The sequence below is a fragment of the Bos javanicus genome, chromosome 9, assembly GCF_032452875.1.
Source record: "Bos javanicus breed banteng chromosome 9, ARS-OSU_banteng_1.0, whole genome shotgun sequence".
Classification (NCBI taxonomy): Eukaryota; Metazoa; Chordata; class Mammalia; order Artiodactyla; family Bovidae; genus Bos; species Bos javanicus.
The window spans coordinates 69,592,010-69,605,892 of NC_083876.1; the positions used below are offsets into that span (position 1 = coordinate 69,592,010).

Sequence of the window (13,883 nt, forward strand, 5' to 3'; positions counted from 1 at the left end):
TTAAAGACTTTTTTCCTAATGAAATTTGTAGCAAGGTTAAAAAATATAATTTTCTGATACTGTATAATGAAATGTGTCAACATTTATAACATCTACCTATGTAATCCAGTAAATCAATGTTTTCCAAAAAACCAATCCATAAAGTTAAAATATGCATGAACACAAAATCCACTAAATAGATCAGTGGATTATAATGTGACTGAGTACAGAGTTCCCTGATAGGACTTTGGATTCTACATTGCAACAAACATTTAAGAAACGACCAATTTTTCAATTTTGTGTGACATTAAAGCAGATTCATAATTAGCTGGAAAAGCTATTTAAAAGGTTCCCTTCTCATCCTCATATCTATGTGAAACCATAGTGGTTTTTTTTTACTTCTTCTAAAATAACATCTATAATAGGTGAAATGTAAGAGAATTCAGCTATGTTCCTTTACACCAGACATTAAATTCAGCTATGTTCCTTTACACCAGACATTAAATTCAGCTATGTTCCTTTACACCAAAAATTACATTATTTATGTTTACATGCAATAGGCTTTTTATTGTTATTTTAAAATGAGTCATATCTTAAAAAGTCCTACTTTAATACCTAACAAAGCAAATATCATGGATATAATCCATATAAACAGAAAATGTTTGGGAATTTTAATCATTATTATTATTTTTGAGTATAAAGTGGTCCTGAGACCAAAAAGCTCAGGAACCATGACTTTAAAACCATGTCAGATGACTAAAAACTGACGTTCAACCAAATTAAAATGGTAATACAGAAGAACTTGCTTTAATGACTGAAATGGTAAAGATAAACAAACAACTGGTTTTTTTGGATACAAGTGAGAAGAATCTTTTCAATATGTTACCCCCCGACCCCCAGCCCAGTAGTCAGGAGACACAGTACCCTCTGACACATCTGTTTCTGTTGCTGGTGGCTGCATGGTCACTGTACCTGTTACGTGAGTTGCTCTAGCTAAGGTCAGTATCAAGGCACGGTTCAGTTCTTCAGATTCCGCTGAGAGCACCGTCTTGGGATCACTGAGGAAGCGTGTAAACTGCGGCTGTACTTCTGAGCTACCTAGTGCTGTTATAAGCCTGAGTGCAGTACTCTCAACACTGCCAAGTGGGAGAACAAACACAATCATGAAAAAGTTAAGCTGCACATAAACTCAGAACTCTAGAATTAAATGCAATTCTAGGTTACATGCAAACTATAAATTTCTCTTCTTCAATTAAAAACAAACTCTTTTGTGTGAAAACAAGCTTTGCTTAACTTGGTTTTAAAAATCTGAGGTGTCAAGTTTAATAGCAAAAATCATCTGACATTTTTACCCATTTGAAAAAGATAGCATGTAGCTTTAAGGACTAAAAAAAAGATGTCACCTGGATACACAGCATTTCAAAAATGACATCTTTAAAATTTGGAATATATTTTTAATTAGAGCAAAATCAAAATGACATGATACTTTAACCATAAACTAAATAAGCACTAAGTTAAAACACAACGTCAAAGGTCGTGGAAGTACTTGTTCTCAGTCCAAAAATCTCCAGGCAATGATTCAACTATCTTAGTAGGTTTCTATTTAAGAAGTTGAACTCTACTTTCTCTATACTGGAAATAAAACACTCCATAAGCAGAGGAATTTTATAACAGTGAATATTATAAGGTAATGGACTATGTTCACCATCTCCAACAAATTTTCTAACAAATCCAAGGAAAGACAGTCTCCAGTGAGCTCACCAGAGATGGAGCTGGTTCTGGTTTGTCTGTGCAACTGCAGCCAAAGTATGAAGATGACTTAGGAGCTGAACTCTGTAATGGGGCTGAATGTGGTGCATCCGGTAGCTGAACATCTCAAGAAGCGTATGCAAGATACCCCAGGCATGAGACTTAAAAACAGTTGGCAGAAGCTGACCTTGAAGAAGAAGAAAATTTAAGACACTAATCAGTGAAAGCTATGAATTAAAAGATACTTAAAGAAAAGTCACATCAAGTAAAATCTATGCAAAGATTTTGATCATGAACACACACACATGCAAACACATAGATACACACATATATTTCCCTAATTTTCTCCATAATTTGTACTGTAATTATAAGGAAGAGGACTTCCTTGGTGGCTCAGCTGGTAAAGAATCCACCTGCGATGCAGGAGACCTGGGTTTGATCCCCTGGAGAAGGGAAGACCCTTGGAGAAGGGAACAGCTACCCACTTCTGGCCTGGAGAATTCCATGGACTGTATAGTCCATGGGGTTACAAAGAGTTGGACACAACTGAGCAACTTTCACTTTCACTTTGTAAGGAAGAAAATTCAGATTCTTATTGTAACACCAAGTTTGCATTTTTCTTTGGAATTTGAAAAATGATAGACAAGTTCATCTGTGAAAGTAAAGAGCCAGGAAATGGGAAAAAATTACTCTAGCCTTCCTCATGTCTTCATCTATTTTTATTTAGTTATCGTTTAAAGTATTTTAATAAAGTTAATGTTCCCAACCTTTCAAAGCATGAGGATCATTTTTTAATGTACAAATTATATCATAACCCATCCTTTCTGCTAAGAAAGCTTAATTTGACTTTCAATTATCTGGAAAGAATATGATTAAATGGTTAAAATGGTTAAAATGATACCACATTGGTAAAAAATCAGAATTACCACAAATCAGAAAAACACTTTCATAATAGAAAGTGTTTATTATTTAGAACTTCGTAATAACTAACAGACATTGTAATGCAGGAATTGAATTGTAATGCAATTAAATTGTTATTACACTGAATTGCACTGAATTGCAATGCAGTGGAGTAACATGCCTTCCGTATTGCCAGTGAGACTTGGAACTTACCTGCTGTCAGCAAGCCAGCCACATGGAATCATGGGTTTTATGATTACAGACAGGTCTGTCCTGTCCTGTTTACTGCATCCCAAGCACCCAATGCAACTGCATGGCCCAGCCCCACCCCCACTTTTTAACCACAACTTTTAAAAAATGTATCCCATTCCCTGGATCCTCTGTGAGGGTCTTATCCCTCTTTTTTGCTCTATTTTTCTCTGTAAGATTTATTTTATATTTCAGTTATATATATTTTTTGTCATTTTTCTCTTTAGCAGGTGATCTCTACGATGAGAGTGACTTCTGCACACTTCTACATTCCTAGAAACTAGTAAAGTGTATGTTGAATGAAGAAAAAGGTTAATGGTTATAAAACATCAGAAAGTCCTGTCTTACTGATAAATCCTTTGATGCCCAAAGATTCTATTTCCATATAGACCAATAAACGGCTGTAAGTTTCCACTAGGGCTGGAGCCAAGGCCACACTGGACTTTGCGTGAGCAAGTTTTATCACTCTGGTAGCAATGCTGTGGATAAGGCTGAGGAGAAACAACAACATAAAATAAAACAAAATAAATATCCAGATTTTTAACATAAATACAGGGATTGTTCTACTTATAGGGAACTTGGTATAAATGTGAACTTCTAGCTGAGATGAATCAGCTTTTTTTGTCATTTAGGTTATGCAGGACATATGGTAGTGACACACTGTACAACCTGAGGCTGATTCTGGTTTCCACGTTGCTTTCAACCTGCATCAGGGTCTCTCTGCTCCCAAAACAGCAAAATTTGGGTACAACTCATAAGAATGGAATAAAGAAGCTGTGATACATATATACAATGGAATATTCCTCATCCATAAAAAGGAACACATTTGGGTCAGTTCTAATGAGGTAGATGAACCTAGAACCTATTATGCAGAGTGAAGTAAGTCAGAAAGAGAAAGATAAACATCGTAGTGTATATATAAGGAATCTAGAAAGATGGTACTGATGAGTTTATTGGCAGGGTGGCAATGGAGAAAGAGACATAGAGAATAGACTTATGGACACAGGGCAGGGGAAGGAGAGAGTGAGATGTATGGAGAGAGTAACATGGAAACTTACATCACCATATGTAAAAGAGACAGCCAATGAGAATTTGCTGTATGACTTGGGGAATTCAAACAGGGACTCTGTATCAACCCAGAGGCGTGGGATGGGGAGGGAAATGGGAGGGAGTTTCAAGACAGAGGTGACATATGTATACCAATGGCTGATTCATGTTGATATTTTACAGAAAACAACAAAATTCTGTAAAGCAATTATCCTTCAATTAAAAAATAAATCTTTTAAAAAAATACTATGCTTGAATGGTTTTAGGCTGTTTTCCTTTTCCAAATATGTAACTAAAACCATTTAAGAAATTAATTTTTGTTACAGAACCACTTAACAAATAGCTGCAAAATCCAAATATTAACTAACAGGATTACCTATTAATATAAAGTATTAACAGGGCTATATTCAACTCCATCCATAAGCCAGTAAAGTGCATGTATGATTCTAGAACAACATCTACCATCTGAAAAACAGAGTGGCTTTTCTAACCAATGCTCTCCCCACCTGGAGGCCCACACACACATTCTCTTTGACCTATGCAGTGTTTGAAGCTTGAGTCAATATTTAATGGTTGAAAGTCTAGAAATAAAAATCTGGATTTCTAGCCCTTTTCAAAAAACATTTAGAAGAACTAACTACATTAGTATGCAGTTTTACATTATGGAAATTAGCCCACGTGGCAGTACTGTGAGCTGAGCCCCACACACTCCAGTCATTCACAATCCCTCTCTATACACAAGCTTCCTGGCACACGGTTACCTGACTTGCCTGCATGCAGCACCAGGCACCACTCACTTAATCATCAGCTTAGCTCCCGTGGGCACTTGGGGCCTTTTCTGTCTTTTAGAAACCATAAATGTCAATTCTAAAAGCACCCCTATATATATAGTCAATACAAGAAAGGTATTACAGGTTTTGCATCCCTGGACGCAGTAATTCTACTTCTAGCAAGTTATTTAATAAAAATGGGATTATGGATAGGTGCAAAGACAGCCAAAAAGATAATCTTCACAGCCATTTTTATAACACTAAGACACTGCAAATAATTTCAGTATCCAACAATATGCAATACAGACCTAAAAAAAGACCTCTATGTAGCAATTAAAACAGATGGTTCTGAAAAGCACTAGCCCTAAGATGTTTAATTAAAAAATGAAAATAAACAGGTGTTTAATAGAGTTAGATACAACTTAGCAACAGAACAACAATGAGAAAAAGGTGGCCATAAATAGTACTGTAGTTAAGAGCACATTTTGAAAAAAAACAAAAAAAAAAACCCCTATAAATTCATATATATACACATAGAAAAAGGACTCAGAATACATATATACAAATGTAATTTTACAATGCTTATTTTTCAAGGAGGGATTATAGCAATTATTTTCATTTTCTTTGGGCTTATATGTATATTCTAGAATTCCCATAATAAACAATACCATTTTTGTTATAGAATAAACCTAAAGGTTTTTTAAAATATATCTGACCATAAAATATACATAACTAATCGTGAAATCATGTCTTTACTATACTGATATCAATTCCCTGACATAAAACCAAACAAATAAAAAGAATATACCTCATTTTGGCATGAACCGTCAGTGAATCCAGGAGGTTCATTGGTAAGGGCGTAATAGATCCTGAAGCCAAACAGCTCGTTCCAGGAAGTGGTATCCTCATAATTCCATTTCCATAAATAGTCTCCACCAGAGCTCCCATAGGTAACGTAAAACATTCTGAATTTGTAGAGTATGCATTACATAGCAGGGCGATCTTATAGTCATTCATTTGTAAACTCTTATTTCTAAGACTCTGCTGCAGGAACCTAAAATTTCAAGTTCCATTAAATAGAAAAAATGAAAATAAATTCCAGAAAGGTAATCTGCTTTTTTTTTTTTTTTTAATAAAAGTTTAATTTTATGCAAGAGTTTGAGCAAGCTCTGGGAGATGGTAAAGGATAGGGAAGCCTGGTAGGCTGTCGTCTATTGGGTCACAAAGAGTTGGACGTGACTGAGCGACTGAACAAATATACTATCTTTATTCCTACCGATATCATAGTTTCTGCCAAATGAGTGCTGACACACAAAAAGTTTAAGAAGCATTTCAGAAAGAATGTTAGCAGTTAAAAGTGAACAATGAATGGTTATTTGTTAAATAGGTACTACATATACTGCACTAAGATTCAGATAATGAAGAAATAAGTCACAGATTCATGAACTAGGCTTCTATCTATTATCTACTTGCTTAAGTACATTCAAATGCCTTCATTACAGATGTCACTAAGGAAAAATGGTTAAGGGGTATCATACAATGAAAGTCAAATGAAATGTGAAATCTGACTACCCTAAAGTCTCCTGTGAAGAGATCTGACAGTCCTTTTTAGAAGGTCTAGGTGGGAATTAACACCCTTGATGGAGCCCAGTCCTATCTAAAAAAGTGCGTCTTTTTTGGGTAATCACAGCTTTGGAAATGATATAAGGGAGCATGCCAGCCAAATCAGTTCAGTCAATCCTGGCAGCCCAGGGAGTGAGTGATATCTCAATCAGGCTCAAATCTAAGAAATTCTGAAACATTTTTACATATTTTTGGAAATTAAGTATTTTAACTAAGATAAAATACATAAAAGCAAAAATAGACCTGGAAATTAAAAATATATATATATACATATATATATATCCCCGTACATATAAACAGGATTGGTTAATCTTCTAATTGCTTTCTGCTGCAGGTATTGATTAGGTTCTTTTAGTTATAATGTACACATTAAATATTTATCCTTACCTCCAGTGGATGCTGGAAGATTTTCATATTTCATATAAATACTGAGACAATTATCATTAGCCTTCAACCCACTATTAAGTTAAAAAAATGAACTGTCAAGCTACAAACAACTTACTCATGGTGAAGCTTTAGGGAGTGAGGTATTGGAATCTGTAGTTTGGAGTTGTCATTTTGGGCTTTTCTGTTGAGGTGAATCCAAATGCAGGTCATGGCAAAGGCATGAGTTGACTGGGGTTTGTTAATGTCAGGAACTGGGATAAACTAAAAAAGAACAATTTGCATATTATAAGAAAGAGTAGAGTGAACTAATTATATATATTATAGTAATCCATTTCCGCTATACTTCTTTTTAAAATATCCTGTATTAATTTAGCTCCAGTTGTCCTTTGTTCAATAATACAAATCAGATCTAACAGCTATCAAATATTGAAACTATTAAAAGACTGCTTTTACTTTCCAAGAAAACAGAGCATTTACAATCATTAAATTTTTATTCTTTAAAATTTAAACACATCATATGAAGAAATTAATCACATCATTATTTTACTGAGTGTGATAAACATGAATAGAGAATTTCTAAGAGTCACATGTATGCTTTTCAACAACATGTAAGAGATAAGCAATCTAAATGAGCAGCATCAGACGTACTGTATATTGATGGGTGAAATGACATAGATGTCTGGAATTTGCTTTAAAATGATCCAGCATTAGGAAAAACAAGATGAGGAGGAAAGATGAAATAAGAATATTTCTTGGTGATGGGTACATAAGAGTTTCTTTTTTTAATTTACTCTACATTTTTGGTGCATTTAAAAATTTCCGTAATAAAATGTTCCTAAAAAATGGCAATCATCAATACATACCGTATTTCAAACACCTTATATAATAAGCACTGGTGTGACACTGGACAAGGAAATGGCAACACCCTCCAGTATTCTTGCCTGGAAAATTCCATGGATGAAGGAACCTCATAGGTTACAGTCCATGGGGTCACAAAGAATCAGATGTGACAGGGACTTTATTAGTGTGACATACTCAATTAGCAAACAACCAAAGGAAAAAAAAATTAACAGATACTGATGTTATTTGGTCCTTAAATGTGTATATATTAAAACAGTTTCACATTCTTAAAAAATTGTAAACCTTTTTAAAATATAGAGAAAGAGTTTGCTATACTAGATGTTCGACTGTGATCTGACTGTGATTAAAGATAAACTTCAGAAACCATCCAGTTAAATTTCTTCATTTTACATAGAAATGAACTAATGTCAAGAAAGACTGAATGTCCATCCCATGATTACAGGTATTACAAAAACTGGGAAAAGAACCATGTTTCCATTTTTCAAGTCCAGTGCTCTTTTCACAAAATTACACTAACATTCTTAAACATAAACTAGACATAATTCTAATTCAGTAGCCAAACTTACTTCTTTTTCTGGGTACAGAAGGTCGAAGAGCTTCATGACAGGAAGAAAATCAGCTAGTGCATTTTTCTGAATACTTCCAGAAATGAATTGCAAGAGAACCCACATAAGATGATCTCTGCCTTTAATCAGTCCTCGCCCTGCCAACTGTAAAAGATATTTAAATGCACATCTGCAGTCAAAGAAATAGATTTATAAAGTTTAAAGAAAAAAATAGAGAGAGAAATCTTGCTCTTAGAAAGTTAGCATCTAACTTTGGCATTTACTGATTACTTTGTCTCTACTCAAGGCACACCCAGCAAAGCTTTTAAAATTAATATTGCTTCTCCCTGATCTCCAAAACAACTATGCTTATCAAAAATGAAATGTTTTAGACATAATTAAGTCGAGTATGTGTGCACGAGAATCAAGTTTAATATGGGAATATTACTAAAAATACTGCATCAAAACACAAGGAGTCTGGGGTGGGAGGTGGGAGGGAGGTTCAAGAGGCAGGGAACATATGTACACCTATGGCTGCTTCATGCTGACATATGGCAGAAACCAACACAACACTGCAAAGCGATTATCCTCCAATCAAAAATAGATAAATTTAAAAAAATACCAGAGTTTGTTATTATTATAACAAAAAGGTTAAATTTATTTATTTTTAACTCTTCAAGGACTGGTTATCAAAAATACTTTTCCTAGTTTCCTATAGATTGTAACAGAAACCAGTGGTGGTGATAGGGGTGGTAAGTAAGTGGTGGTCAAAAGGATTTTAACAAGTTTTATGAAAAATTTCCCCAAGATAATCCAGGCTATCAAGATGTTACAGATATAACAACACTTATTTTATTCCCACTCCCACTCAATGTGTATAAAGCCTTATGCCTAAAGCCAACCCTTCCCACACACTTACTCTTCTACTCGTGTTCTCTATTTTGGATTCACTGTCCTCCTTTTTCATTCACTGCCAAAGCAGAAACCAGTGAGTGATCCTGGATTCCTGTTACTCTGTCACCTATTGCCATCAAGTCCTATTAATGTATTTCCCAGCCTACCTGGTTTCTGGCTCCTCCTCTTTTCTGCTTTAGGCCCTCAGCCTCTCTCACCCAGACCACTGCAACAGCTCCCTTACTAGTTTCTTGGCCTCTGATTTTGGCTTCATTCATCTCTACATCACTGTCTTCCCATATGTGATGCTTAGCAGTAATTTTTCCAGCTTGTATCTGATGATGTCTTTCCGTTCCTCATTTACTTCCCAAAGTAAATTTAAATCCTTAGAACAAACACAGGGGCATATAAAGGTCTCCATGTCTGGTCTTACTTTCCTGCTTTCCTCATCTCACCAACACTTTCCCTTCTATAGTTTTCTTTCATGTTTTCACACATTTCTACCTCTTTCTAAATGATCACTTTATTGCCATGGAAACACTTTCCTACCTTTTTCCCCTTGGCAAATTTCTACTTGTTTTTCAAGTAATAGTTTCAAGCCCCCTTTGATAAAGCCATTCTTGGGTGTCTTTAACAGAGACTTTTCTCCTTCATTTCTATTGCAAGGAAACATGCTTCCATTATTATTATAACCCAATTGTTTATACCTACATCTTCTCACCAGCAAGGAGCTCTCTGAGGGCACTATATTAGGCCTTTTCATTTGGAATCTCCTGGTCCTGGCACTGTGAATATGTGCAATGAATACCTGAATCAGTTTTCACAGTGACAAGAAAGTGAAAAGTGAAGAAACCGTAAGAGCACTGAACAAAAGAGAAATCAGAGCTTGGAACTTGCGTTCACTAGATACACCCGTCTGAAATATACTAATCAACAGGTGAAGTGGCTCTGAAAAAGGGTGTGTACTTACCTTTTGATGAAGAGAAAGGACCATATGTGGGAAACTTGCAAACTGGAAAAGCACAAAGAAAATGAGCTGACTCGAGAGATGCTGCCAGAGGAGTTGGCTCGTTCCCCCATCATCAAACTTCTCCTCGGTCTCAGATCGCTCCATGGCATAAACCACCAGATCCACCAACTGGTCCTCCAGCACAGGGCAGCGCTGCTTGTGCTGTAGGGCAGAGATTAAATACAGTATTCCAAAAGCCTCCCAGTTAGTTTCAGAAGTTACCAGTTAATGGGTATTCATTGTAACAAAGAGGCCAAGAAGCATGGAATGAAGTTGAACTTAGAAAGTTAAGGCTAGGTTTAGTCCATTAAAGCTGCATCATGTTATATTATCACAGAGGATGAGTTTCATAAAAAATTAGTTTTCAGGTCTCACCTAAAACAGGCTTCCCATTAACTTTTACTACAGACATCATTGTTCCAGAATGACAGAGGGAACTACACAGTAGAAAATTCTGTTATTTATTTCTTGAACAAAGATCATTTTAAAGATATATGAAATGGTGATAACAGCATTAATTTTGCAATCCAATTCAAAATATGAAAATCCTGGATTTCCAGGAATCACATATTATGACAAGAGAGCGAACAAAGCAGTGTGTGATCTAAAAGTAGTCACCACTGGTTTACACTAGCTTTATATACAGATGTATATCTAAATATTCAATGTCTGTTTTTCAACGTGTGGTACTTATTTGATACTGAAATGGAAACTTCCTCTATTAGAAAAAAAAAAGACCTTAAAGTTAAAGCTATGTTCTTCCCTCTTAGAAGTCAAACATTATGCAGCTTTAATTTTAAATTAGACTATTTTAAAATCTAAAACAAGAAAAAGAATTGAGTTTAAACACTAAAATGAAAATGCAACTTCCCTTTCTAGAGGCAAAAAGGTTTATGCTTTGTAAAGTGATTCAAAAGCTTTTATCAAAAGAAATGTTAAGCCATATTTTAAGCCATTTTCATATTTTAATAAAATATGTTATATGACTTAATAGCCAGGCAGTTGGAAGCCTTACTAATGAATACAATACTAATATAGATGCGTTCCCTATAAACTTTAGATGTGATTATTAGTCTTTTGCCATGAAAAAGGGATATGATTTCTTTAAATTTAGGGGAAAAATGCAAAATGGGGACGAATTTGGAAAAAAACAAAACATAATGAATAGCATCCCCTCTTTTGCATGCTTTCTGCCAGCTCCAAACTTGTAAAGCTTCAATATAGCTGCACTTCCTTAAAGCATGCAAATAAAACAAACATCTATCCAAAACAGTAAGCATCAATGGTTGTTTCATAATTTTTCCAAAAACACAATGCCATGATCACAGTTCAACCACATTACAGTTTTACGAAGAGCAATATTAACACCACCAGTTGGGACTACAGTACTTTTCCTCCAAATGTAATTATCATTATGAAGCAGAGCAAAGTGCAACAGACAACACTACAAACTATTTCTTAAATCAGCATGCAAAACTACTGTGTACAGGGCTTGAAATTCACTAGTTCTGCCAACCACCAGCAACCTAAGAAACGTGTCCGACAACACAAATTTAGAGTGAGATCATTCCAAGTATACGAGAGTCAGAAAAATTTGTGAAAAGAAGTAAAGCCAGGATTTCCAGTAGGAATTTTTCGTTAGTGATGGGAATTTGGTTCTAGTTTGGAAACTAACCAATTTGTCATCTATTCCTCCACCCACGACAGTCTTCCATCAATCTGCTTCAGGAAAAAAGAATAAACTAAACAAGGTTGCTTTTTAGCACCTGGGTCATTTTTTTTGAGTTTTCCATGTTAGTACTGGCTATTTGTTTAAAAAAACTGAATTTTAACCTACATATTTTTAGAAGTGTAGTGATTTATGGTCAAAGAGTTCATGATTCAGAGGAAAACCAAAAATACTAAGATTTTGGCAAAGTAAGAACTAGGAAATTTACAGTCAAAGCTGACAATCATTCAATATGTATTAAGACTCAAGACTACCCCCAAATTTTCTATTAATAGTTAAATCAGTCAGGTATATCTAGGGCACCAAATGCAGCTACTTAGTCTGAGGGTAGAAGAACATCTGTCAAAATCAACTCTGCGTTTCCCAGGTGTTTCTGGTTAAATCCAAGGATAGTTCTCAAACCATGCTTAGGGATAGCTTAAACTTACGTTCCTCTTTTACTTGCCAATTTTAATAATACCAAAAAAAGAGAGAGAGAGAGAAGTATGGATTATAAAATGAGCTGTGCTGCTAACTAGAGTACGTTTTGTTTTAGTTTTCAACTGCTAAAAGGTAAGTTCATTAAAATTAAGACTCCCTACCACACAAATTATTTTATAAAGTGGAACATATCTGTAAATCAGTTTAATGACTTTAATTATCAATCACTAGACTGGTAGCCAATGGATGCTATGTCTATGACTATTCACAAGTTGCTGAAAGCTTTCATAAATTTAAGTCTTCAAGATGTAGGTATATAAGTTGAATTAGCTTACATCATACATATATGAATGTTTAGTTAAAGCCTCTTTTTAGCAGTAAGAATCTAAATTTAGCATTTTAATTTCTGCATAATGGTCAAACTGTATTGGAAACTTATTTTAGATTTTCAATCTGAAAATCAGCCACAAGGCATTAATGGAAACATGAATATTAATCCCCTCCATGCCCTTGATTTTTTTCCCACCACTATTTAAAATGGCAAATGATAATGCTTTCAGTCTTAGTAACCATATCCTATATTATGTGGCCCCTGATATTTCCATGTAATGGTTTTGGTACTGCTTATGTGGTACAATTTTAACATATTGTAATTAGGTGTGTGCATTCTAAGTTGCTTCAGTTGTGTCCGACTCTTTGAGACCCCATGGACTGTAGCCCACGAGGCTCCTCTGTCCATGGGATTCTCTAGTCAAGAATATTGTAGTGGGTTGCCACGCCCTCTTCCAGGGAATCTTCCCAACCCAAGGATCGAACCTGTGTTTCTTGTCTCCTGTGCTGGCAGGTGGGTTCTTTGGAAGCCCACACACTTAGGTAGGCATTGGTTAATTTAAAAACCATTATTTCAGAGATAGAAATTAATTTTAAAGCAGTATTTATTCAGGACAACTTGGGAAGAAAAAATCTCTTTGTATTTCATTTATCATATTCTCTACCAACCAGAACTGGAGTCCCCTGTCAGTTAATACCACTTTCAATGGTGCCTTTTAAGGATAAACTGAATGATCAGTCTAGTACTTCACTATCTTGGCACTGCCAGAGTTCATACACCACCACATCTAAGAGCTTGAGGAATGAATCTGTTTTGTAATGCTCTTTTTCAGGAGAAGGAACACAAACTGTTGTGCAAACACACAAAACAGGATTTTTCCACTGTGAACACTCTACCCTACTGGTCACAGAACTGGGCTATTTATGACCTTCTGAATGCAACCGATTTTAGGATAAAGTACCATAGCCCAATTCCTACTGGAAAATACAATATGGACAGCTCTTAAAAGGTTTCAAAGCTTTAAGTAAATTATTGCATTGCTAGAGAAAGGATAAGAAAGTATAGTGCTGGATATAGTTCTGTAATGATAACAGATATGATAACTTGTTAATTTTTAGTCATATGCTTCTTATACAGTGTGCTCTCATTTTCCACCCTACTTTCTAGGTGGTAAAAATAATATGTCAATTCGGCATAAAGCTTACATTTACAAATCGACTCACTACAGTGTTTTCTACCAAAACAATTACTGATGAATTGTGAACTTTTGACAATGTTTACACTACAGTGGGATCAATACTAATAATGTTCTGTCAGCATTTCCATTATAAACTTTATTTTTTATGGATTTATGTCTTAGTCATAAACTTTTTTTAGGTTGAAACTTGTT

General features: G+C 35.1%; 1 protein-coding gene across 2 annotated transcripts in view; it reads right to left on the reverse strand.

Moving 5' to 3' along the window:
- MED23 (mediator complex subunit 23) overlaps positions 1-13,883 on the reverse strand; it is a 43,777-nt gene that overhangs the window by 16,487 nt on the left and 13,407 nt on the right. For both annotated transcript variants that reach the window (XM_061427998.1, XM_061427997.1), the window contains 7 exons: positions 9,975-10,175; positions 8,132-8,275; positions 6,820-6,965; positions 5,503-5,748; positions 3,226-3,368; positions 1,741-1,915; positions 952-1,115 (listed from right to left, as the gene is read on the reverse strand). In XM_061427998.1, the coding sequence (XP_061283982.1) occupies positions 952-1,115; positions 1,741-1,915; positions 3,226-3,368; positions 5,503-5,748; positions 6,820-6,965; positions 8,132-8,275; positions 9,975-10,175 (1,219 nt within the window). The remainder of the gene's footprint in view (positions 1-951; positions 1,116-1,740; positions 1,916-3,225; positions 3,369-5,502; positions 5,749-6,819; positions 6,966-8,131; positions 8,276-9,974; positions 10,176-13,883) is intronic.